This window comes from Emydura macquarii, unplaced genomic scaffold (assembly GCF_026122565.2).
Source record: "Emydura macquarii macquarii isolate MOO-44397 ecotype Brisbane River unplaced genomic scaffold, CSIRO-AGI_Emac_v2 contig_2308, whole genome shotgun sequence".
In the NCBI taxonomy this organism is placed as follows: domain Eukaryota; kingdom Metazoa; phylum Chordata; order Testudines; family Chelidae; genus Emydura; species Emydura macquarii.
In genome coordinates this window covers 3,392,761-3,417,357 of record NW_027132445.1, presented here as the reverse complement: position 1 = coordinate 3,417,357, position 24,597 = coordinate 3,392,761, and the positions used below count along the sequence as shown (strand labels likewise).

Sequence of the window (24,597 nt, the reverse complement as noted above, 5' to 3'; positions counted from 1 at the left end):
CCTCCCAGGCTTTCCCTCAGCTCCCTCCCACCATTCAGCTCTAATAGTACCACCGCAAGCCTAGAGAAGGGAGCAGAAGACCCCTTGCCCCTTATCTCCAGGTAGGGGGCAAAGATCACAGAGGATTTACTGGCCTCCTCTCAAAGCATGGGAACAAGCAGAGCAGAACCCCCAGACTAAGGAAGTAATGCTGCAAGGTGTGTGGAAAGTGCCTAGGGTACAACAGCAATCAAATAAATAAACACATACATACATACAGCTAGGTGAAAAGCCATCAGGTGAGACCATCAGGACTGAATTGGGGGGAAGTGCTACAGACGTAAGGAGCTTGACTGGGGAAGAAGGCTGAGTTAGCTGCTACTGAGAGAACTGATTAATTTGGGGAACAAACGGATGAGCTGAGAAGGGAACTGATGAATGGAGAGAGGAAGAGGAAAAAATAACTTGATTAATGTGTATGTTGGGCAGAGAATTGATTGATTTGCGGGAGAAGAAGGCAGAGGGACAGAGAAGTATTGAATATACAGACATCATCATGGTAAAAACCAAGGAAGGAACATGGGGTAGGAGAACAAATCAGGCTTTCCCTGACAGCCCATCTTAACCAACCTGCACTACATCTGTGATTTACTTGTGAGTGAAGAAAGGGAAGCCTTTTATGCAACATAATACCATTGCACAAAGCAATAGCAGATGAGGTTACCATGTATAAACTGCGACCTTGCTAAAAAACATATGCAGCCCATGAACTGTAATGGTCATGAAATGTGAACCTGTGGGCCAATGCTAAGATGCTACTGAAATAATTAAAAGTGCTATAAATATAGATAATCTGAATTGTTTTTAATTCTTGTAGATTTAATATCTTTGAGGCATGTCCTGATATTGAACACATCACTCTCATAAGAAATGTCCGCAATTATTCTTCTACTTGTTGATATGAAACGTATTAGCAATTCACTCAAACAGCCAAGGCAAATCCATTTTAATTGCAGCTTGTAAAGTGAAGGGAAAGTAATTTACCAATAAATTCTAGCCAAGTCCTACACAGCAACTTCCTAAGAGCCTTACTTTCCATGTGACAATGTAATGGATTCAACTTTTGTCTCTGATCTGTCAAAACAGATCTTTGAAATTTAACATAAATTTTCTTATTCTACATAAGCCAAACTTCACTTCCTAGTCAGGTATTGTTGATAACATAACACATTCCTTGGGTGATTTCATTCAATGTAGTTAGTGGCAATTAGTAAAGATAACTTCATCAGCTAGAAAGTTATTTGCAATTCCTATTACAGTACTTTTCTTATTAGCACTTGAAGATAAGTCAGGAAAGTTAACAACTTCTCTGACTCAAAAGAAGAGATGTAGAGGTCATCAAGGATTTTTTTTTTTTTGGCTGCAGCTTATTGCAATCATCCTTTAGCTTTATGATGATGAAATACTAATGTGAAAAATGTATGCATTTGCTCTTAAAAGAAATGCCTTTTAGAATCAAGTTAATACTCTAGAGCCAGTTCACTTGCAAAGCAAGAAGGGCCATTTCAATAACAAAAATGTTTTCCATCTATTAATATATATTATAATTTCATGGATATATTTAAAAAATAAACACACACAAAAAACCCACCACAACTTGATTTGAAATTAACAGCATTTTTCTCAAAGTTAGGGCAAAAATAATTGTAAAAACACCCACAAACTTACCAACACATGGGAGAGAGTAGCCAAGCACCGGGTCCTGGATGAATTTGCGATCATTCAGCATAGTCACACAGTATAAATGGAAGCAGTCTAGGCAAATGACATGGCGATGCAAGCACTGGAACACCAGCACAGGACTTCTGTTAAAAATATCCCAAACAATGCAATATTTTGTTATTGTATCCAGTATCGTGTAGACCAACTATTCCAAAACACTTTAGTTCAAAACTTCAGTTACAGAATTATTATTAATAGCAAGTCATACAGAATGATTTCAACATGACATTTTGAAGAGATTTAAAGAAGATGAAAATGAGTCAGGCAAGTGAGACGAGAGACTTTCACTGGAAATTTGAAGGAAGAGGAGGGATCAAATAAGCAAAGAAAAACAAGGACAACTGCTCTAAAGGGTAGACACTCCAGAAGACTCTCTCATGAACAGGATAAGACCATGTACAGAAGACCCAAAAGGCTAGTGGGGGGAGTAGATATGGGATCAAAGAGAACTGATCTGAGAGGTAGGCTAAAGAAAGGTTATGAAAGAGTTAACTCCCTGCCGTCACACACCGAACAGCAGTACTGGTTTTGTAGTAGCATTCCTGGCCACTGCCACCTGATAGAAAGGGCACTGCACTAGTAATAAGGGCTAATAGAATTCTGCATGCAGAGTTATTTTTTTGTTTTTTTCCTCCAGGGGAGAGCACAAACGCAGTCCCCACTACCACAAATTATGCAGTCGAGTTTCCCGCATTTGGGGAAATCACAGGGGTCAACACACCCGCAGTGCAATGGATGAGCCTCACCCTGGGAAAACCATGATCATGGTGTCTCCCCTGCCAGGTAAGTTCAGAGGCAGGCAGAACACTTTTGGAGATGCAGAGGGAGAGCATTAAGGCCAATTTAGCAGCAGCAGCTTCTCCCAGTGGCAAGGAAAGCCCCAGAAACTGCAAAAGCAACGAACACAGTTGCTGCACCAGCACGGCAGGGAACATAGTGGTCCAATCAGAATCACTCCCAGTGCCCCTCCAAGGACTCAAACACTGCAGTGTGGATAGGCATTCCAAGGATTAACATATTGAATAAGCCTCTGAAAAAAATTATCTATGTTTGCGCAGCACAATTATACAATATTAATTTGTTTTAGTGCCCAGACGCTTCTGGGATAGGCACTCTAAAGACTCATGTAACAGCCAGCAACAATAATTATATATTATGACATCCATACAGGCTGCCGCCAAAATATCTTGCAATTAAATTTTTTCTACAGTATGATACAAATTAAAGAAAACCACTATCCAAATGACCACAGAAACTACCACCATTTGTCTCCAACACCACAGGAACAAAGTTCTGAGAATACTGACATTACCATCGCATACATTTACTAAAGACGTTTTTTGGTGGATCTACCTTCATTGTAAATTCTGAAGTAACAAGTGTGACAGATATTGCAACCCCACTATGCAGTGATTTTGGAGACCTGTGTATTAAATTTATGAATGGTTTATGTTTGATTGCATTCCACTCCATGGGAGCTCCTTCAGAGCTCCTTCAGGAATTAAACAACAGTGGTGGGTGAGTAAGGCAATGTCACTGACACTAAACAAATCCAGAGAAGTTCCACCCCCTGGGATGGTTTGTATATATTGGTTCAGGCTGAGTTTTCCAGAGACTAGGAAACTAAGAAAAGGCTTTGGTATAAAAGGATCATCTTGAACTCACTTGTGGCCTTCTTTCTGATCCAGCAAATGTACAGGACCTTCTGTCTATGGGGAGCCCCAACACTTGGGAAAGAGTTGGAAAGACATTGGCCTACTAGGGCGCCTGAAGACCGACCAGTGACGTATGGTAAGATTTTAGCATATGTATAGGAACTTATTTTTTCTGTGTTTCTTCTGCTTTTAATGCTTTTCCCATAATAAAATATGTGCTTGCTTGGAAAGAGCTGTAACAGCTGGCAACAAACTGTTCATTGCCCTTAGAGAAAGCAACACACAGGCGCTGTCTGCTAGGCAGACTGTTTTGCTGGGGATGTCACAGTGTAAGACAGGGAGGTGTGCAGTTTAACACCCCTCCCTACCACCCTTGCATACAGAAGGGAGTGTGACAAGGGTCCCTGACCAGAGACAGGTAATGGCTGGAGACCAGAGAAGGCACTCATGGAATAGACCACAAAGGGGGAAATACAAATGCAGTTACCTTGAAATTGCAATAATTATGTCATTTGATAAAGTTATTCACTACATACGGGTTGTACATTACCTCTTGCCTGTCTTTGGCCCTATAGCATTAATGCCCACCCTAAGCATTCAAAAATCATGAGTCAGACCCACCCAAAAATCATGAGATTAATATAAAAAACCATGATTTTTTTTAAAATCACAACTTTGGGGTTCTTTTTATTTGCCTTCTGGGATTTTTGGGGGCTTTGGGGTTTTTATAAGCTTTCTTTGTGTACTTGGGACACATTTTCAAGCTTTCCTGTTTAACTATGAGGTCTAGAAACTTTAAAAAAAAACAAACATAAAAAGTAAGATTCTCACTTATTCTCTTGTCCCCCGGAGCTAGGGCTTTAAAAAAATCAAATATTGTGACACTTTTGATAAAAATTGCAAGAGTTGGCAACACTGCTTTAGAGATTCTATAATTTCTGCCAAAACAGGGTTTGAAAACCCTCCATCTAACATTGAAACACTAAATTGCCACACCTTCACAATATGGGTATACAATTGCAAAATGTAATCAATAATAATTTCAAATGCTGTATATAAACGTTTAATCTTTCCTGAAAATATGCTTCACAGTCACATGTACTATAAAATTCATGGTAGTGTATTGGTAGCTTAAAAAATATAATCTCAGTGTTTTAAAGGATTTCATTGAGTAAAGCAGCTTAAAAACTGAATTAAATAAAACCTCCCTGCTACTAATCCTTATTAGTTGCCCACTTGCTGTTCTGAATATACTAAATAATAATTACACAAAAACAACTGCCAGCCAGAATGAGGAAATGATCTGTGCTCCCCTAGCTCTGCCTAGTCACAAAGTCAGTAGGGAGAGCTAGAGGTGCATCTATTAGGTCCTTATTCTGTCACAAGGACACTTTACCTCCCTGCCAAACTTGCAGGTAAGGAAGTTACCTCAGAGACTTCCTCTCCTAGGAAGGAGGACGAGGCAAGATTCCCACCACTGGCAGCTTCTCATCCTGGGCCATTAGGGATCTTTCCCTTTTAGGGTGTTTGGAGCTGATACCAACTGCTCTAGTATCTGAGTGTTATCCAAGTTAGATGGAAGATCCCTGGACCTGCAAGCCTCTTTCCCAGGCTTTAGAGGGAAGGTGGATGGTATGTGTGAGAGAGATCTACATGGGAAGTTCAACAAAATTAGACACACATCTAAAAATTAGACCACAAATGTAAACAGTGGAAAAATATATCCTTCATATGACCTCAGACAGTAATACAGCTCATGCAATTCTCCCTTTTTATATAAAATTGTACAAAATTGCAACTAACTGGACTGTATTATGCAAGTGAACCAGTCAATTACTTGTGTAAAATTATCTGTGGTGTCACTCTCATTCCCTTCTATAATGCTGTCATACCTGTCTTTAAATCACTCAATTCTCCAAAAGGAATACATTTTAAATACGAGTTTATAAAAAAATTAGTTTTTTTGTTAAAATATGTGATATTTTTCAATGCATCATAAATACAGGAAACTTTTTAAACTACATACATATAACTTTGGATTTTGATGACATCACAAATCACTAAAACATCACTCTCATGGATACTATGACGTCTATTGATATATATGTCATAAAACCTAGATAAACACATGCGCGCGCATTCACACGTACATATATATATATTTATATTAGAGATTGGTGCCAGGTTCAGCTGACATTAGCACTTCCATTAGAATCAAGTATTCATACAGTCTATATCAGAACTGAGTGCTTCTTGGGAGTGACCAGTGGTTAAAAACAGAATTGGAAGTCTTGCTCCTTAGATCAACAAACATGCGGTTGAGATGACACACACAGGATCTGGCATAACTGATGAATATAGAGAATGCTCCTTTAGAATAACGCCTAGAACTGCATTTGTGTCTGGTTAAATGAGGCTTCAGGCTCAGGTAGAACACTGGCTTAGCTTTCGAAGCAGGAGAAATGTTACAATATTCAGAACATATTGTAATGAAGCTTTTTGGGCTTAAACCTATTTTCTAAATTATTGTTACCACCTAACTTTATCTTCTAGGTCTGTAGAAGAGGGAAAAGGAACTCTGTTATGGTATTAATAAAAATAAATCCTTTATTGTCCCATTTCCAAATGTCCTGTTGTCTACACCCAAATTGGAGATCTCTCTAGAAATGTAGCTCACTTAGTTCTTGTTCATTTTTTTCAAAACATAATGCATCTGACATATAAAACCCAAAGAAAGTTCAGTGGGAAATACAAGTGTATTCTAATATCAGTAATGCAAATCTGAAATAACATATTTCTGAGAAGGTATTCGGTAGATTCCATTTAAATGAAGTGTTGGGCTGAATTACAACTTCATGAAAACAACCCACAGAAAAGATCTTCTTAGGAGCTTGGACTAAAGGTCAGTCACAAGGGGTGCTCTCTTACCGTTCTGGTGCCTCCTGAGGTTGCTCAGCCCATCATCTCACTCACTCAGTCGGTGACTTCTCTTATGCTCCCAAAGCTGTGGTGCTTTCCTTTTCATGGGCTGACCCTCTGGCCAAGTCACATGAAAATTCCACCCCCTTTCACGTCATTATCAAAGTCTCCCTTCAAACTGTCTCTGGCAGTCCCCAAATAGGATGCCCCTACCATGCCACTCCTGCAGAGGCTTCTGACCCACCTTCTACCCTGGGTTCCAATCCAGAGACCCTTGATCCAGAGCTCTGATCTTCACTCACACAGCCCTTACTGCTGTTTCCTATGCTTTTACCTATTACAGGTGCTACCTCCTTCCCCACCTTTTATCAGGCTTGACTGCAGGCCCCTGACTACATGCCCACCTATCCTGTTGCCGACTGCCTGGCTTTAGAAAAGCACCAAATGCTTCTGCCCAACTGAGCTTCAGTCCCAGTTAAGCCTCACTGCATCCTAGCTCCCCTCCAGGTACAGTTTATGAGTAATTGGATTCTTGCCTAGTTTGGGGTGAATGGCCAGTCAAACGGCCTCTCTGTCCACCTATTAGAAATATCTTCTCTTTTTAAAAAGGAAAATCTAACACTATCATGTATCTTTGAAAAGATGCATAATACATCACCTGTTATTGTGCTATGGTCCCATGGTTTCTTTGCATTACAAAATTAGCCCTGTGCATTTACTTCAAGGAAACAGAAAAGAGATTTAACATGAAATGGTTTCTGCTTAGCATAGAATTGCTGTGTGGCACAAGAATAATGCTGTTGCAGCTGTTGTCTGTTCTATATATTCTTCACCCACAAATTGAGAAACAGCAAGACAAAGATAATACCAGATACACTGCTGCAGAATCCCAGCTAAATGGAGAAAGATATGGAGACTGATCTTGTTTAGATAAGAACCCCCCTGGGAAATAAACTGTTCTAGTATATCCCAAAGTCTCATGACAAGTATTATTAATGTACTATAAGTCAGTGCAGTGGCTATGAATGTAAGGAGCTACTTAGCATAAGGAATTATTTGCAGACACAACAGTGGATTAAATGAAGCATCTTTCACTGCCAATTTATGAAAACCTTGGGCTAAAAGTATTCTTTTTCTTCTATTAGTCCTCATCCTTAAGTTTTAGAAAGAACTGTGTGAATTAGGGTTAAACAGCATATCCCACCTATCAGTCCCTTAAAAAAGGAAGAAGAAGAAGAAGAAAGTGAGTAGCTGCTTTGGAGCAAGGGGATGTAGATGACAGTAGAAATTTGTGAAAAAAACATGCTGATAGAATCTGTGAAATCCCTGGGGGTCATTTGTAGGTGACAGTTGGATTTTTCTCACCGCTGTATCAAAATTTTAACCAAATAATAATCATTTTAAAAAATAGTAGCAGATGTCTATAAGGCTGACTTTCTGAGATTACATTCAGTGAAGCAAAAATAGCCATGTGGGATTCATTGGTTTGTAATAAATAAATCTGAAGACACATCACTACATCATAGCATTTATCCCCACCCATGAGTGCTATATTTATAATAATATGAGATTCATGAGTTTCTAATTGATTGTGTTTTATTTTGGCAATGTTTCTGTACCTTCAACAGCTTTCCATAGAAGTAACATAAAATCACTTTGATTGTTAAATGGATCCCCATACTGTTCCAAAACATAAACTTTGTTAACTTACAGATAAGTACCATTCAAAAAACAGATAATCTCTAAAAATATCTTTTTAAAAAAAATCAGAATTAGGGAAATCACAAGCTGTGGCTACGTATACAATTCTAATATTATTCTAAACACCCACTTCATTCACACATACAGTCATTAACCAGGAATATTCTCTATAACCAGCATCCGAGCAATCTTAACTCTGCCCCTGTAATAGAACACAACAGTTAAAAGCTTAAATAAAACAAATGATCCACTCATTATAATTCTCTCTTGAAAATCTCTACAAAAAACTAATATATTCCTTTTACTCTTGCAAAGATTATTAGATGTCTGACCTTTCCTACGATCACATATAATCCACAAATCCAAGACTTGACCCATTCAAGACTACTTGAATCAGTGAATCTATCTAAAGTTTCTTAAGGAGCCATCAGAACAGTATATAAAATTACAAACTTTTCTTACCAAGGAAAATAATTCCATGAACACCCAGTTAAATAAATATAATTAGAAACAAGGTGTATTTCTAAAGATATATTTTAAAATAATCAAATTGTTTTCATGTTCAAACTGACTACTTAAGGCTTAGCAGCAGACAGAGATAACAAACAAATCATTCCTGCATGTGATATACATGTATAGTAAACACTAAGGTCAAGAAGAAAGCATTAAAGCAGAATCAGTGACCCAGCAGCTGCAGATAGCAACCTGTGAGCAACAATGCAGACAACCAGGAACTTACACCAGGGCTAGACACATAAGTGGGAGTCAAGACCTTACAAGATAAGAGGGACAATGACAAAGAGAGCAAGAAAAAGAAATCTCAGTGAGTGACACATTGTTATACTGGAGAAAACATCTTAAATGGCAACTCAGGCACCAGTATAACATATTTTCCCTTGTATATCTAACATCTCTGCTTTTTCCTCCCTAGCAAATGCAGTACATACCTACAAAAAGTCGGACTATGACAGCTAAGCAATTACATATATGTATTATATATAACATAGTATATTTAAAAAAAATCTATTTTAATCATGTTACAATAAAAAATTCTCTGTTTTCATTTAATTGATCACTTGCCATAGTGACATATGATTCATAAAGTGACGTTTATGAACGAACAGTTCGAGACATCTGTGTGCAAGCCTAAATTTGTTGGCTGTGGTATTGTAGGAAAAAATGTATTTTGATCCACAGCTGTTAACTTAAAGACGCATTGTTAAGGGCACCAGGCCTGAAATCTGATCTAATTTCTTCTTTCACCTGTTTACAGAGTTCATGTTTTGTTTTGTTGCAACAATGCATTTTCCTCCCAATTTTATTCTTAATTATTATTATTATTGTAGCATCTAGGAGCCCCAGTTATAGACCAGGACCCTGTTTTATGTTCTTTTATCTAACCAAGACCAGTGTCAGAATACCAGTACTCATGAAAACCCCTTCAATAACAAACCAGAATACAAGAGTAAAGGATAGGTAAATAAAAACCAGAGTGCATGATGTCAGGTTTTTGCACAGACCCTGCTCTGAGCACAGCTTCAAGTAACTCAGCTGTGAAGTTTCTGTATGTGCTATGAACGTGTGGAAATGAGGATCACCACTGGCTGTAAAAACTGCCTGCTCTGGGGCTGCTTGGAACAGCCTCATTTTGAGGGCTGCAGAAGCACAGCGGTCTTCCCTACCATCAGATGACACAGTTGGTGGTATGGAATTCCACATTACATGTGCTGGTACAGTTATATTGGCACACCTGGGGGGATGCCAAAGAAGCACTTGACAACTGTAGAGATGACATCCTGAATCCCTTTCATGATGTCAGACAGCAGCAGCATCACCACCTTCTCTTTGACAAGTGATGCAGCTAACACAATTGCTGGAGAAGAAACGTCTCCGTAATCCATCAGTAGGAGCAGAGTGTTGTCCAGGTGGCACTCTCCCTGCTGTGCAGCATGCCATCAATAATGCAGAGTAACGGACAAATCAGTCACATTCTGAGAGAAGTTCAGTACATGTTCCTTTATGTATGATTTTAAAACATCACAACTGGTTTCTTGAACAGAGATGGAAAAGACCTGACTCAATGGAAACAAAGGATGACTGACATGATTGAAGGGGACAGATCAAGAACCATCTTGGATCACATCATGATGTCAGTCAGCAGCTGGAGCATGAGGAGAGCAAACAAGGTGAGAGCAGCAGTGTAATGTGAAAAGTCCTTGTTGGAGCAGCATCGAAGGGCTCTGAACACACATGGCACTTCAGAGAGCAAGGATATCCACACATGGTGGAAGAAACACAGAACCTCTATTGCACAGGGAACTCAAGTGGGTTCATGTCTCTGCACAGGGAAGATCAAGAGGTTCAACCTTTAAAAAAATGAATGAGTACCTGCTGCCTTGGGATTGCTCCAGGAGTAATATCATGGTAATTAGTGGGAACAAAGCTAATAGGAAGGACTGGTAGACCACTTTAAAGACTATCAGCAACGTTCACCACTTTCAACATTTCTATCTCAAAGACCGATCATTTGTGAGATAGACCCTTTCTCTTCTTTTACAAATCCTTCCTCAACACTCACTTCCTTCTCATGGGCCTCCCATGCATACTTCCACTCCACCGCTCCAGCCCTCTTGCTTGACTTTACTCACTCAAACATCTAATCAATAAATAATTTAAAAAATCTATATACTGGAGGTATAAACATGAATCACTACCTAGAAAATCAGAACCAAGAAGATGTGTACAATAAAAAGCACTTAATTATCACTCTCTCTCTGATCCTCCACCACCCTCTTTTTAATAATGCCTTGAAATAAATAGGGCTCCTTGAGATGGAATCCTGTGAGAGACAGTGAATGGGTTGTAAAAGGAGGCAAAGAAGTTGTACATTCAGCAACTGTGGGATTGGCAGAGCAAAGGTATGTGTGAACAGGACATATTGGGGCATTGCTGACAGAGGGCAGAGTTAAGATTGCATGGCCAACCTTAACTCTACATTGCCTGATTTTTAGAAGTCAGAGATTCAGATTTTCAGAGTTTTCCTCAACTCAATATTCTGCAAGAAGATCACATATCAACAAACAGCCTTACCTCTGCATTAATACAGGGTATTTTTTTTTTTTTTTGCCATTGGATCTAGTGACTGCTTGGGCTCAGTCTATCTGCAAAGCTTCACACTTTGGGCTAGCCTGTGGCAGTTAGCCTGGGCATAAATATAGAAGGATGAGCAGAAGTATCCCCCAATGCAAGGTAAGTCACAAGTATGGTCCCTCGCGCTCCCCTAAAAACAAGAACTCGTTCATTTTTGCACCTCCTGTAGTGGTAGCTGCCCTAAAGGGAGCAGGAAGGAGAGCAGTATGATGCATTATTCTAAGGAATTCTGCCTCATGCATAGTCCCTTGCACTCAACAGAACTCCAGGAGAGAGGAAGTCCATCATACAAACAGTTTTTCTCCACTATCCCAGTACCTCCTTCCAATTCACTTTGAAAATATACAGCAAAGCAGTTACCCTGGGGGCAGCAGCTTTGCTGTCTTATGAGAAAGGAGAGGAGTTTGGAAAAGTAAATAAGGTGTGGGGGATGGAGGAAAATGAATGGTGGATGGGAAATGATAGAAGAGAACAAGGAAGGAAGTGCCAAATTAGTTTTTTTCCTTTTTAAAAATTACTTATCAGCGTCTTGACAGATCTTTTTCATCTTTCAATTAAAATATGAATATTTAATTACAATGTTCAGCCAAACAATAACTTGAGCATGCTTCCTGTTAACTGAGCCTTTGGTGTCAGCCCAAAATATAATTATTAACTCAAACAGGAAGTACTCTCAAGAAATCATTGTAATAAAAAGATTTCTTTATAGAAAACCATCAACCAGCGGATGATAACTTTTTGCTGCACTCCACACCTTTACAATTTAAAGACAATGTTTTATCTTTTGCTCCTTGGTTCAGACATTACAACGGCTGAGGCCCAGGTACAGCTATCTGAGAGCAAACCTTCTACTCAAGTTCCCCCTCCAATGTCACCCACCAAAACAAGAACGGTCAAAGACTACCTCAAGATTACAATCTTAAAATCATAATGAGAACTGCTGGTTTACATGGTTTTCTATACTGGATATAATCATTGTCGTGAGAATGAATTAATATGATGCTATTTTCTATTTCTTGTTTCAGACTTTGTCACACCATCAAATACAGAATTTTAATGACAAGCACACTAACAGCTGTACTACTTCAAATCTTCCAGTGCTTTGTACCTTCCTCATTTCTCCATTCCATCTCCTTCCTTACAGGTCACTGATGTCGTATACAAGAATAAACAGAAACAGCTAGTCATCCAGATTAAAAAATGTTTAAAAAGTTAAATCAGTGCAATTTATCACAAAACATGGAAAGTGTTCTAGTTCTGACTGCTTGTGGCCAACATTATAAAGTGTGATGGGTGAAACTCAAAAGGTTCAGAAATGTTCAGTTCAGCTCAGCATTAAAAAGTTAAAATGTTTATACAAAGCTTATCTGACCAAGCTGGCAAGTCCACTAAACAGGCTCTGGTCTCTACTTCACCACACCAACCCTGCATATATTTTCCTGAGCTGCTGCATTGTCTTTTTGGAGACTGGCTGCTCCCCTCTCTAGTGAGCCTCTCTTCTTTACAAAAGCCACTTTGGAGATCTGGTCTCACCAAATCTACCCTTATCTGGTACAGGAGGGCCCAGCACTAATCCATCCACAATTTGTCCTCCTGATCACATCTTTTTAAAAGTTAAGAAGGCACTCTGGATTTTTAACACTACTTCTACCACCACCACACAGCACTTCTATAGCACCTTTCATCTCAAGATCTCCAGTCTCAGGGGCCCCTGAGTGCATTGTGATACAGAAAAACTGGGAACATGCAAGATTCCTCCGTCCCATAATATTAAGGGATCTCATAGGAATGGAAGCAAGGAACTTGCAATACTGTGGTTCATTCTGGGGTTTGACTCTAGACTCTATTTAAAACATCAGTGAGATCAGCAGGACCAAATTAAGATGTTTCCATGCCTCTCTGCTGCAGGCCACAACCCATAAAAGGAGAAGGAGAAGCAGTAGCCTCTGAAAGTTGCCTGTGAAATCCATGTTTGGATTACGGTAAAGTGCCCTTGAGAGGAGACCCCAAACCTACAGAAGGTGTATGGTGCTCGCTGTCCAACCCCTCTGCTCGTCTAGAGAACCTGGTCTGTAAGTTAGAAGTGTTTTGTCGGGGGAGATAATTAAATGTTGTGAAACCTTGACTGAGATTTTTATTAATTTGGGAGAAAATCTATCTGACTGTATTTCATCTTTGCCCACCCCTATTGTATATAAGCAAGCTCAAGGCATCTCTGATATAACCACTGTAATTGTGAGCATTGCTGAACATGAAGTTTCTATTTCCTTTCTTCTCAACAGCTTCCTCAGAACAAAGTGGCCATCCCCTGAGTAAAATATCTTCACTACTCCGTTACTGCCTCTCCCTTTATAATAGGAAGTGGCCTAACCTTACCACAGAAGCTATGTTATAGACAGAAACTTCAACGTAAGGATAAAATTATGTCATAGACGTCACAGAATCCATGACTTCCTGCGACCTCCGTGACATTTTCTGCTTCAGCTCAGCCCTGAGTATGGGGTGGCATATATCTGTGAATCCAGGGAACAAATTGTCACTCCTCCTTCTTTTTTTTGCATGGGGGAAAAAGTAAGTTGTAACACCCATGGGGAAGGTGGACAATGTGCTGGAGTTGTCTCCATCCTCTCCTCATCCCTGCCCACCCACTTACTCACAGGAGAGCAGGAGGTGAGCAGACCCTGTTCTTCCCCTCTGTATCTGAGCCATAAATGTAGGGGAGTGAAATGGAGTTCTTACACCCCTGTAATCCCCTGCAAACTGCAAAGAGCCAAAGCACAGTCTTGCCAAGAGAGACTTACCCAGCACAATTAAAAAACCCCCATCATCTAGTATTCAAATTTATTCAAAATATAGGACAAAGCAACTCAAAATCCCATTAATGGCCGGAACCTGCAACATTTCCTCATATGAATAGTCCTACTGAAGCCAATGAAGTTATTTAGATAGTTTTATTTCAGAGTGTAGAATAGGGCCTGAAATAAATGAAAGTTCCTTTACATTTTATTTTATTTAGAAAGCAACATACCAAAAGATGCCTGGGGATTTAGGTGATAGGATACTCCCTCTGTTTTGCTTTAAATCATTAAATTGAAATTAGTTTACTTATTTTTTTTAAATTAGTTTGGGTATGATGTATAGCAATTGTCCTTTAAGATGAAGTATGTTTTATTTTTATGTGATCTCAACTGGCTTTTACATATCTTACTATCTTGATTAGTACTTGAAAAATACTATTCATGAAATATATCAAATCTCTGCCCTACAGCAAAACTTGAAGACAAACTTACTGCTAGTATCTTTCTAAAAGATATTGTCTCAATGAGTTGCACACATTTTCTTTTTCTTTAAAATAAACCCAGAGATGTAAAGTTTTTCATTTAAAATGTATGTGACACTTAGAAATAACCTGGGGGCATTAAGATTTTGCCTGGTCAAAACTAAACTCCATTTTTTATCATTTTAATAAATGAAGAGGAGGTTACATTAGCAGAGTTTGCAATCTCCAGATTCTGCCTGTTAAACTAACAGCTACAAAAAAAGATTTCCAGACTCCCCCAACACACAAATCTTTACACTGAATTACTTAAATTTAAACAAAGGCTCACTGAGCACTTTGAGATGTTAGGATGGTAAGATTATAATCTTGGGTGGTCTACTTCCACTGTCTCTTTGAGGAAGATCCATATTATAGAGATGCCATGTTTGATAGCATTGTACCTATCAGCTGGAATGCACAAATTTCTGTAGCATGTTTATCATTCTTTATTAGAGTCTCTGACCTGAAAGGTTCCCTAATGGTGCCTAATGGTGAATCGGGAAACAATGGCAAATTTTAAGGTCTTGTCATTTGGATGTGCACATCTGTCACTGTATCTTTAACAGTTCCTGTGCAGTATGGATTGGTTATTATACTAATAAGGTTAAACATAATGAAAATATTGTGAAGGAAAGTTACAGTGGGTGCCTGATATTTGATTTTCAAATACTTCTAACTCATCTCTTTTAAAAATCTATAAACTATTTTCCCATAGAGTCTAGTTTCTTATCCATGAAGACAGGGATTTCTAATGGCAATGCAGAAATACTTGAAGTTCAGTGGTGGTAGATAGGGGCACTGCTCTGATACAGAACACAGAACTGTGCAAATGCCATCAGCAGATAAGGTTAATGGCAACACAATGTTTGTTTGAAGCCATGCATCTCGCTCTCAATGTCATTTCAGTTCTCTGAAAAATAGTTCAGAGCAATGATTTATCCTTTCTCTGAAGGAGAGAAGAACTTGTTGCATTCCACCCAGTCATTTCTATACAGATGGGCACAGCATATATTTTCATTCATGTAAAGCAAAAACTGGCAGAAACCTCACCCATAAATTCCTCTCCCAAAGACACAAAGTAATTTGCTTGTGTTGTCAGCTGGTTTGTGTGTGTGTGTGTTCTTTCAGTGTGCTGTCCAACTCTCCACAGATAGCTGGTTTAACAGACCTCAATAATATTACCCAGTACTGTATTGTTTAAGTGCTGATGGCTGGAATGTCGTTACCTCATTAACTGTTTAAGCTGCTCAGTGCTTCTGTCCTTGAATCTTCAGTGTTATTAGTAGACAGTGCAGCATGATAATTTAGCAGACCTTGATGTTACTTATAAAGAAAGACCACACGCACAGTTCAGACACAAAGGCACTTGGCCAGGTTTACTGCCCAGGTCCACAATACGGAAATAACAATGACTTTGCCAAGTTCATGGACAGTGAACTTGTAAACATTTACTTTAATACATGGCCTAACTTCAGTTCATAGCCTTTGGTTCAGGCCTCAGATCTTGCACCAGGCCCAGTGCTCCAGGTTCTCTCTCTCTCTCTCTCTCTCTAAGCACAGCTTGGTAACAGTCCTGAAAGCAGCAATTAAGTACACAACATAGTAGAACTGCATAGCACATTGTTTCAGAGCAGGAACATATACAAGAACATGCAATATACTAGTTTGACTAAAAGAAGAGATAACATTTGCCAATTGTTTACATAACAGGGTCTGATTCTGCTTTTATTGTAATCAATAGCTAAAATCCCATTGCTTTCGGTGTAGCAAGATACGACCATAAATTTCCTTGAATAACTAATTTTTCGTCAGATTCTTGACAAGATGTACTCCTTTGTGAAACACACTATTATCCTGTACACTTAGGGGGAAATATTCAAACCTAGCTGCCTAAATTACACCTGCAAAATTCACAGCAGCTGCACGCAAACTCCACTTTTATGCCTCTATATATGCTTAATTTTGTTTGCAAAATATGCACCCAATCAGTGCTCATTGGCCACACTCACAATATTTTAAAAAAATCAGTTTTAAAATAATAGAAACCAAAAAAAAGACAAAACGGAATTCCTCAGCCCACCAACGAAAAAGCTCAAAACCAACACACCTACTATAGCGTGCACACCAATAATTCAGGAGTTTATTAGATCTATGGAGCAAGCAAATGCCAGAGCTAACTCCAACCCCTACCTTCACAATCCTAGAGATCAAATCCAGAGACAGGAAGCAAACTTTCATCATCTGAGGTAAGGTAGGACTGTAGGTGGGGAACAAAACGTTTTTACAACACCAAAAGCCAAATCATACAAGACTTCCAAGAATAAAATTAAGATGCTGAAGAACACATGGAAAAACTGGTAACTACTGCAGGAAACAGAGTGCAAAGATTTATGCTCCACACAAGTAACACCACTAAGGAAGAGTGTGACAACATTCTGTAATAAGGGAAGATTCCAAGTAGATTTCAAAGGCCACCCAAAGCCATGTATGTTGCAGAAGTCTAATATGGGAGATAACTCTCATGAGGTCCATAGCTGAGATCTCTGATCCTCCTGGCTAAATGCAGATGGAGAAAAAATAAAACCCTGAACATAAGAGTTGCTGTATTTGGTCCCAAATACAGCCAAGCTTATTAATACCGGAAAACATAACTCCTTAGGTAAAGGGAGCAGATATCACATCAACCATCCCCCACAAATGGCTTCCCAGACCCATTGACATCTCTACCATCTTTGGAAATGTCAGCCAATTTACTCTGATCAAAGCCTCAAAGTTGGTCAAAGGTTAGAAAAATAAAGACTGTACTAGAAAGTGATTCTCCTTCCCCGTTCACTGGTAAGTCAGAAGAAATTCAATGGATTTACACGCAATAAACTATGTGAGAGCAGAATTGGGCCCAAAACATTTAATATCATTTTGTTCTTAAAGATAGAGCAGGGAGTCAGGAGTCTTGGGTTCTGTTCACAACACTCTTACTGGCTTAGCCTCTCATTGTCTTGTTTCTCCAAGGGCAAAATTGAGGTAAGCATATTGCCTTACTTTAGAGGGGTATCTTAATCTTTTTAGTCTAATTTAGGGTTTTCTATAAAACTCATCACCATAATAATTAGGGCTGTCAAATAATCACCGTTAATGCATGCGATTAACGCAAAACAAATTAACTAGATTAAAAAATAGTTGTGATTAATTGCAGTTTTAGTCACACTGTTGAACAATAGAATACCAATTTAAATTTATTATACATATTTTTGGATATTTTTCTACATTTTCAAATATATTGTGGCAAATTGCCAGCTCTGCTACCATGGGTCCCACACTTTTATTTCTTGTGGAGGGTCAGGGCCCCGCCTGTTGCTCCTATTTCTGGGCATTGGCCAGCCCAGTAATGCCCAGTGGGACAAGGAGGGAGGGGGAAGGGAGCCAGGCCCACCCTCTACTCCAGGATCCAGTACAGGGGCCCTAATAATAGCAACTATGCACTGCTGACCATGCTTCCATCTGCAATTTTCCCCTGAGCTTCTTTCTCCCCTTTGTCCTTTCAGCTTCTGGGGTTCCCCACCCGCTCTCTTCTTGGGCAAGGTCTCTTCCAGTCCTCCTGCCTGGAGGAGTCTCTCAGTCACGTTCCTCCCCTTTTGGAAGAGTCCTTTTCCCTCAGGCCTCTCTCTGTACCTTTGAGCCAGGTGTTTGGCAGGGAAGGCTCCTTCCCAGAGTTCTCCTTCACCTGGTTCTTGGTTCTTTGTTCTCGCTGTCAGTCACCACATTCCTCCAATACTCCTACCAGTGCTCCTTCCTCTCTCCCTTGTCTGTCTGGAGAAGGTTTTTTGTTTTTTTTTTAATCAAGTCTCTGACTGGGCCTTAACTGGCCTCAGGTGCTCCTAATTGACCTGTAGTAACCTCTGTTCAGTCCACAGAGAACAAGGCTCTGACCATTCTGAGGCTTATCTATCTCCCTTCTATTACCCTCTTGCTGTTTTCTAGCCCTGATGTTTCATAATATTAATTTCAATTACAACACAGAATACAAAGTGTACATTGCTCACTTAATATTTTTGTTACTATTTCTTTTTTTTTTTTTTTACAGTGAAAATATTTGTATTTTTCAATCCACCTCATACAAGTCCGCTCAGTCTTACTTCCTGTTCAGCCAATCACTAAGACAAACAAGTTTGTTTAAATTTATGGCAGATAATGCTGCCTGCTTCTTATTTACAGTATCTGAAAGTGAGAACAGGCATTCGCATGGCACTGTTGTAGCCAGTTTTATAAGGTATTTATGTGCCAGCTATACTAAACATTCATATCCCCCTTCATGCTTCTACTTGTAGGCGCTAAAGTTTTACATTGTTTTGTTTTTGAGTGCAGTTATGTAAAAACAAAAAACAATTCTACATTTGTAAGTTGTACTTTCATGATAAAGAGATTGTACTACAGAGCAACAAAAACAAAACACACACACACACACGCACACCCTAGTTACTTGGGACATATTTAATTATTCATTCAACATTAAGCATTTGGTTTAATTCAACCCCTTTCAACAATTTAACCTAAAAATATTTGAATACATCCAACTTTTTTTGTTTCCCTTTCCCCAATCTCTCTTCTACCTATCCCACCCTTGTTCCTTTCTCCTAGAAGAACTCTCTTTCCTCTTTTTCCATTCCCTAACTCCTCCCAGAACCCCAAAAGATCCTATAACAGAGTTTCCTCTTCTTGGCCTTTTCCTAAAACCTTTACTAATATTCCATTGTAGGAAAAGAGAATGCCTGTATTCTGAGCCCTGGCTGAGTTCTATATTCATATTTAATGTTACCTGGGAATTCCCAGGGTCAGAAATGCCCCAAAATGAATTGCCTGTGTCAAAAAGAAGGTTCACAGCTAGTGAGATTTGAGGACCACAGTGAGCCCTGCAGATATTAATAGAGCTACTGTGACCTCATAATGGAATTTAGAAACTACATAGGAGGTTGACTGAGAGACACAGTGAAGAAGGCACTAAATTACCCCAATTTTATCAAACTTTCAAAAAGTTCACTTCAAATTCTCTAAGACTGTTCAGGCTGATTCTTATCCAGACTGGTTCACACATCCCTAATTATATAATGCCATAATTTCCCTTTCCCTCTCATATTAGCTAAGGTTACAGGGATATGTTAAAATCAATGTTTGCCCTCTCTCTCTAAACAATTACTGTAAAAGGGAGCAAACCTCCCCCCCACTCCTGCAAGCTGTAGCTTGATCCATTGAAGTGTGACAGTAAGACAATAAAACCATGACATTTCCACTGTCTTGTAGCATCCAAAAACTCTGTAGCCTTCTAGCATTCTAAATCATCACACAACCACTAATAATTTGAGCACTGAAACCACACAGGTTTTATAAATAGTGCCTACATAGGGTTTCAATGTACTTGAGCAAAGGACCTTTTATTTGAGAGTTGGCCTCACTACAGACAGCCTTGTTATGATGGGGTGAAGTTTATCAGATTAGAAGCAACACTGTTAGTATTCAAGACACATTTCCAAGTGCATATGACATGTCAGCTGCTTACATATCCTCCAATTCTTCTTCACATACTCCTTTTAACGTCAAACAAAGTGACAGAAGTGTAGAAATATCTGTATCCTGCACTCTCTGAACATAACAGCTCAAAAAAAATCTTGACATGTCAGCTGACAGCAGAAAAAATCCCAAGCTTCTGCAGAGGTATCCTGATTTTCATAACATCAACCATGCATTACAGGAAACGTTTTGGAAATACAAAGCTAAAATCTCTACAATTTTATAAATGTGAACAGCTTACATGACCCCCAAACACACTTCTAGTACTTCCCTCCTATTCTAGGCAATACAATAACTATCCATTCTACTTACAGAGGCATCCCACAGAGATCGAAAACATTTGTTTTATATGTTTGATTCTATCTATTTTTCCTTTACAATGTGTTTTCTTTAATCATCTGTTGAAATATACAATGCTTTCAGCAAGTACTTCTGCTACCATTTAAGCCAAGTGCTGCCTGTGGTGAAAGTTGCTTCATTTGACTTTCCTTTTCTGTAGCAAACCTTCATTTTAAGGACATTTCCTCTTTGCTTTTAGGACTCAGTCCCTGATCACCCAGTCTGATGCCAGCTGCCATTTCCAATCTAAGCAATAGACTGAATTTGTCATCTTGTGCTAGATAAGATTCTTAGGAAGGCAGGAATCTAATTGCAGTGCAAGCCATGGTACCAGTGAAATGATGGTATATTTTAACTGTTTTCTTGATTCTGGAGTCTGTGTTTATGGTACAAAACCCACAATTGCCAGAAAGATAACTACTAGCATCATAGGGTTAAATTATGTTAACATATCACTTTATTGTGCCAGAGGATTGTTTCTGAGTATCAGCAAAAAACTCTTGAGTTCTTAATATACAGTATTAGAAAAAATTATATTATAAAAAGAATGTCTCACATTTACATAATACTGTGCGTGTGTGTGGGAAGGGGTGGGGTGTGGAAGACTTTTGTCCTGCACACTGTATCAAATACTCTTAAGAAGAGAGTTATTTGGTTTCTAATGTCTACAACATGGTACACAGCCGCCCCCCTCCCCCTTTTTTTTTTAAAGGTCTAATCCTAAATACTACACACACAGCAAACTGTTTGGGACATACATTTTAATCGACCTCAAAAGGGAGAAGAGCGTCAAAAGCATCTTGTCAAGATTCAGATGTGAAACCTAGGGGCCTGGTTCTCATCTTGCTTACCTTAGCGTTAATCAGAAATGACTCTATTGAAGTTGATGGGATCACAACAGTGTAAACCTGATGTGAGATTAGAATAGGCATCCGGTATTTCAAACTCGGTGCTCAGACTCCTAAGACAATGTTTCTCAACAAGTGGATTGTGACCACAGGAACATCACAAAAGGCAATTGGGGATTGCAAGGCACTGAAAATTTTATTACAATTCTAAAGCAAAGAAAATAAAATGTCCAGAATAACTTGGAGGTGTTCCAAACCATCAACCTGAAAAGGTTGAGAAACACTGCTCTAAATCATTCAACCCAATTTCCATATTTTTATTTTAATATTTGCTATAGTTATTTATATAGCCAACTTATATTATAAAAGGTCATTCTCTTTATCAGTCATGGATATTTCAAAGCCAGAAAGTGTAGCTGAGATAGACAGAGTTAACATGTTTGCTTCTGGGAAGAAATATCTTCAAAGTTTATCTAAAGATGATATTAGAGCTCCAGACTGGAAAGAATAATCACAGTGGAAACCACGTGAAAATGAAATCAATAATTTCTATATGAAATACGTAAACAGGATTAGAGTGTGGCAGGACAGTAAAAAAAAAAAAAAGTAAGCTCAGGATTACCATATTTTTGTAAAGATATTAAAGATCCATGTTATTTAATCTATAAAAGGGAGGTGTCTTAACCCTGAAAATTCCGACACATTTTTGATGGCTCAAGAGTATTTACCCGGATACAGAAATGGGGCTTTTGTTTGTTTGCTTATGTAGGGGTTGTGCAACACTCAATAATTTCAGCAAACAGAAACAGACAGGATCCTTTCCCTCCCAGGAGCTTGCATGGCTCTTTTGTACCCTTGTTTAATCTGTGACACTGCAATTGGAATTTGTCACTCTAGGAGTTACATCTGATGTTACAGCCTGAAGCAGAGCTAAACCAAAATAAACAATCTGTTCCATTCTGCTTAGACTAATACGACAGTGATGTAAGCCCCAGCACAGTGGAAAATGAATAAATGGGTTGCTACACAGCACATACATGCACAGAAATGAGTGCAGAGAAGATTCAGAAGGCTTATTACTAACATTGAAAAGATGAGTGGGAGCATTACTTGGACTTTTTTACTTAACTATGCAACAGTATTATTTTGTTTTCATTAATGTGGCAAATAGGCACTCTAGTCCAGTATATTAAAAAGGCTTCATTGTATTTGATTTATTTAATGACCTCTGCCATCAAACTCTCAGAGATAAGGTAGCTCAAAGGAAACGGCAATGACTGATGGTAGCTATTTTCATTATGTTTCACAAAGAATATTAGCAGCCCTTACAGTCTACTAAGATTTTAAATGACACACACAGAAACACTATAAGTCGTCCAAATATCCATTATACTCTTCAGTACATTCTTTATGACTTGCAAGCAAACTAATCTCAGAAGTTTGCTCTGCACTGAGATGATATCTGTCGTCTTTAAAGAAAAAAGTGTTTATCATCTTACAAATTATTGCCTTTATGACAGGCTGAATATTTGCTACAGTACAACTTTTCAAGGGTTACTGAGATAGGATAGCCAAACAGAGTTACTTTGTCATGAATACAGCACATCCAACAATGCCACAACTGTGCAAACATTAGTCCCAATATTTCCTGTTTGGATACAGCATTACACTCTCTGTTAAAAATGTAGCATCCCTGGAGCCCTGCCAGCATTGGGATGTTTATTCTAGTTGCACATGCTGACTCAGTTATGCAAATACTTATGTTGAAACCCTAATCTGGTTATTCCTTCCACTCAGGATCACTTGCTGAAAATGAGGAGGAAAAAATTGCCACACATAATTCAGTTAAAATTGTCAATCTGAATGGCTGAGATTAAATCTAGTCTTTTACATGCAATCAATTTTCCACTTTCTCTCTCCCATGCTAAGCAATCACTGACCTGGTCTCATTTTGCATAAGGATATAAAGAGATGTCCTGTTTAAATAATTTTATTTTAGAAAAATGAGGGACAAGGTCAATTCTAGAATTCAAGATAGATTTTTCTCTTTTCTCCATACTGTGCTTTAAAATGTTTTCAATGCCAAATATACATTTTTCCCCTATGTTGTTTTCATATTAAAAAGAAAAAAATCCGAAGTGAATAGCTCAGCTCGTGAAAGTTAAGGATATGGAAACAGCAACACCGAAATCCTTTTTCCACATGTCAGGTGCAATTTAGGCAGCCCCAATGCAAGCCTTCCCACACTGCCCAGCCAGTGACCTCAACCCTCATCTGCAAAATCACTTTCTCAAAGGATGCAAGGTTATCTAGTTTGCACGATAGCTCAAGTCTTCAGCCTTTTCTCATCAAAGGTCTCCATATGAGCTGAGCCAGGCATGACATCCAGTTTTAAAATTAATACTAGAGAGGATACCCAGAAAGCTGCTAATATCAATTTGCATTTTGTGTGCTATCAAAGCTGGTAGGCTTTTTACTCTTCTGCTGCCATGCTTCCCTGCACCTGTCATGCTGACAGCCAAAACTGAGTTTACTTGCTTCCCCTGTGTTTCATATAGACTGTGCATCTAACACCAGGAAGCCAGGACAGAGCCCTCAACTGTCAGTTCAACTACATCATGGGACGAAAGCATTGTCCCAGTAACAAGTTTAGAACTGCACTTGATTTTTATTTTTAATAGCTTCCTCCTCTCTCCAATATGTTATTGTAACAAAGGCATCACTCCTTGAATGTATGTAATGGGTTGCAGCCCACAAAAGCTTATGCCCGCAGAAATTTGTTAATCTTTAAGGAGCTACAGGACTCTCGTTGTTTTTGCTGTATACAGACTAACACGGCTACGCCTCTGGAACGTTCTCAAGTTGAGTCTCACCCTGGAGCTGGATGTCTCCCAAGTCCTCCCTTCCTCCTAATAGTAGTACTGCATTACTGAACATTTAATCAACAGAACATTCCTGTCTACCCCTAGATGGGGCTACTGTCCACAAATCACTGTACTTATTTTATAAATTCAATTCACTGAGGATGAGAAGCTGAAAGTAAGTACCTACCATTTATTAAACTTTGGCCTATTTATTAACCCCTTTGTCCTTTATATTTACCACCACTGGTTCCAGCATGACATACAGTGCTACTATGTCAAAACCTTTAACTATTTCCCAACTCTTCCTCTCACAGAATAAAAGGAAATTCCAAAATGATGTTGTTATACTAGACTGGAAAAAGAAAGAGCTATCACCCAGTGGGAGCTTCATTAGGTCATCAGCAGGCAGAACAGCAGTGAGAATGTTGTCTGCATATCCTATAATTACACCCCTAGGCAAAAAGATATGTTTACCAATA

At 38.9% G+C, this 24,597-nt stretch overlaps 1 protein-coding gene and 1 non-coding gene across 6 annotated transcripts in view; both read right to left on the bottom strand.

Moving 5' to 3' along the window:
- The window catches only part of PRKN (parkin RBR E3 ubiquitin protein ligase), a 1,182,603-nt gene that overhangs the window by 409,852 nt on the left and 748,154 nt on the right, over positions 1-24,597 (bottom strand). For all 5 annotated transcript variants that reach the window (XM_067560808.1, XM_067560804.1, XM_067560805.1 and 2 more), the window contains one exon: positions 1,708-1,844. In XM_067560808.1, coding sequence (XP_067416909.1) covers positions 1,708-1,844 — 137 coding nt within the window. The remainder of the gene's footprint in view (positions 1-1,707; positions 1,845-24,597) is intronic.
- Positions 2,396-2,552, bottom strand: LOC137161511 (U1 spliceosomal RNA). Its single transcript, XR_010922105.1, has one exon. It is a non-coding gene; the product is annotated as a U1 spliceosomal RNA (small nuclear RNA).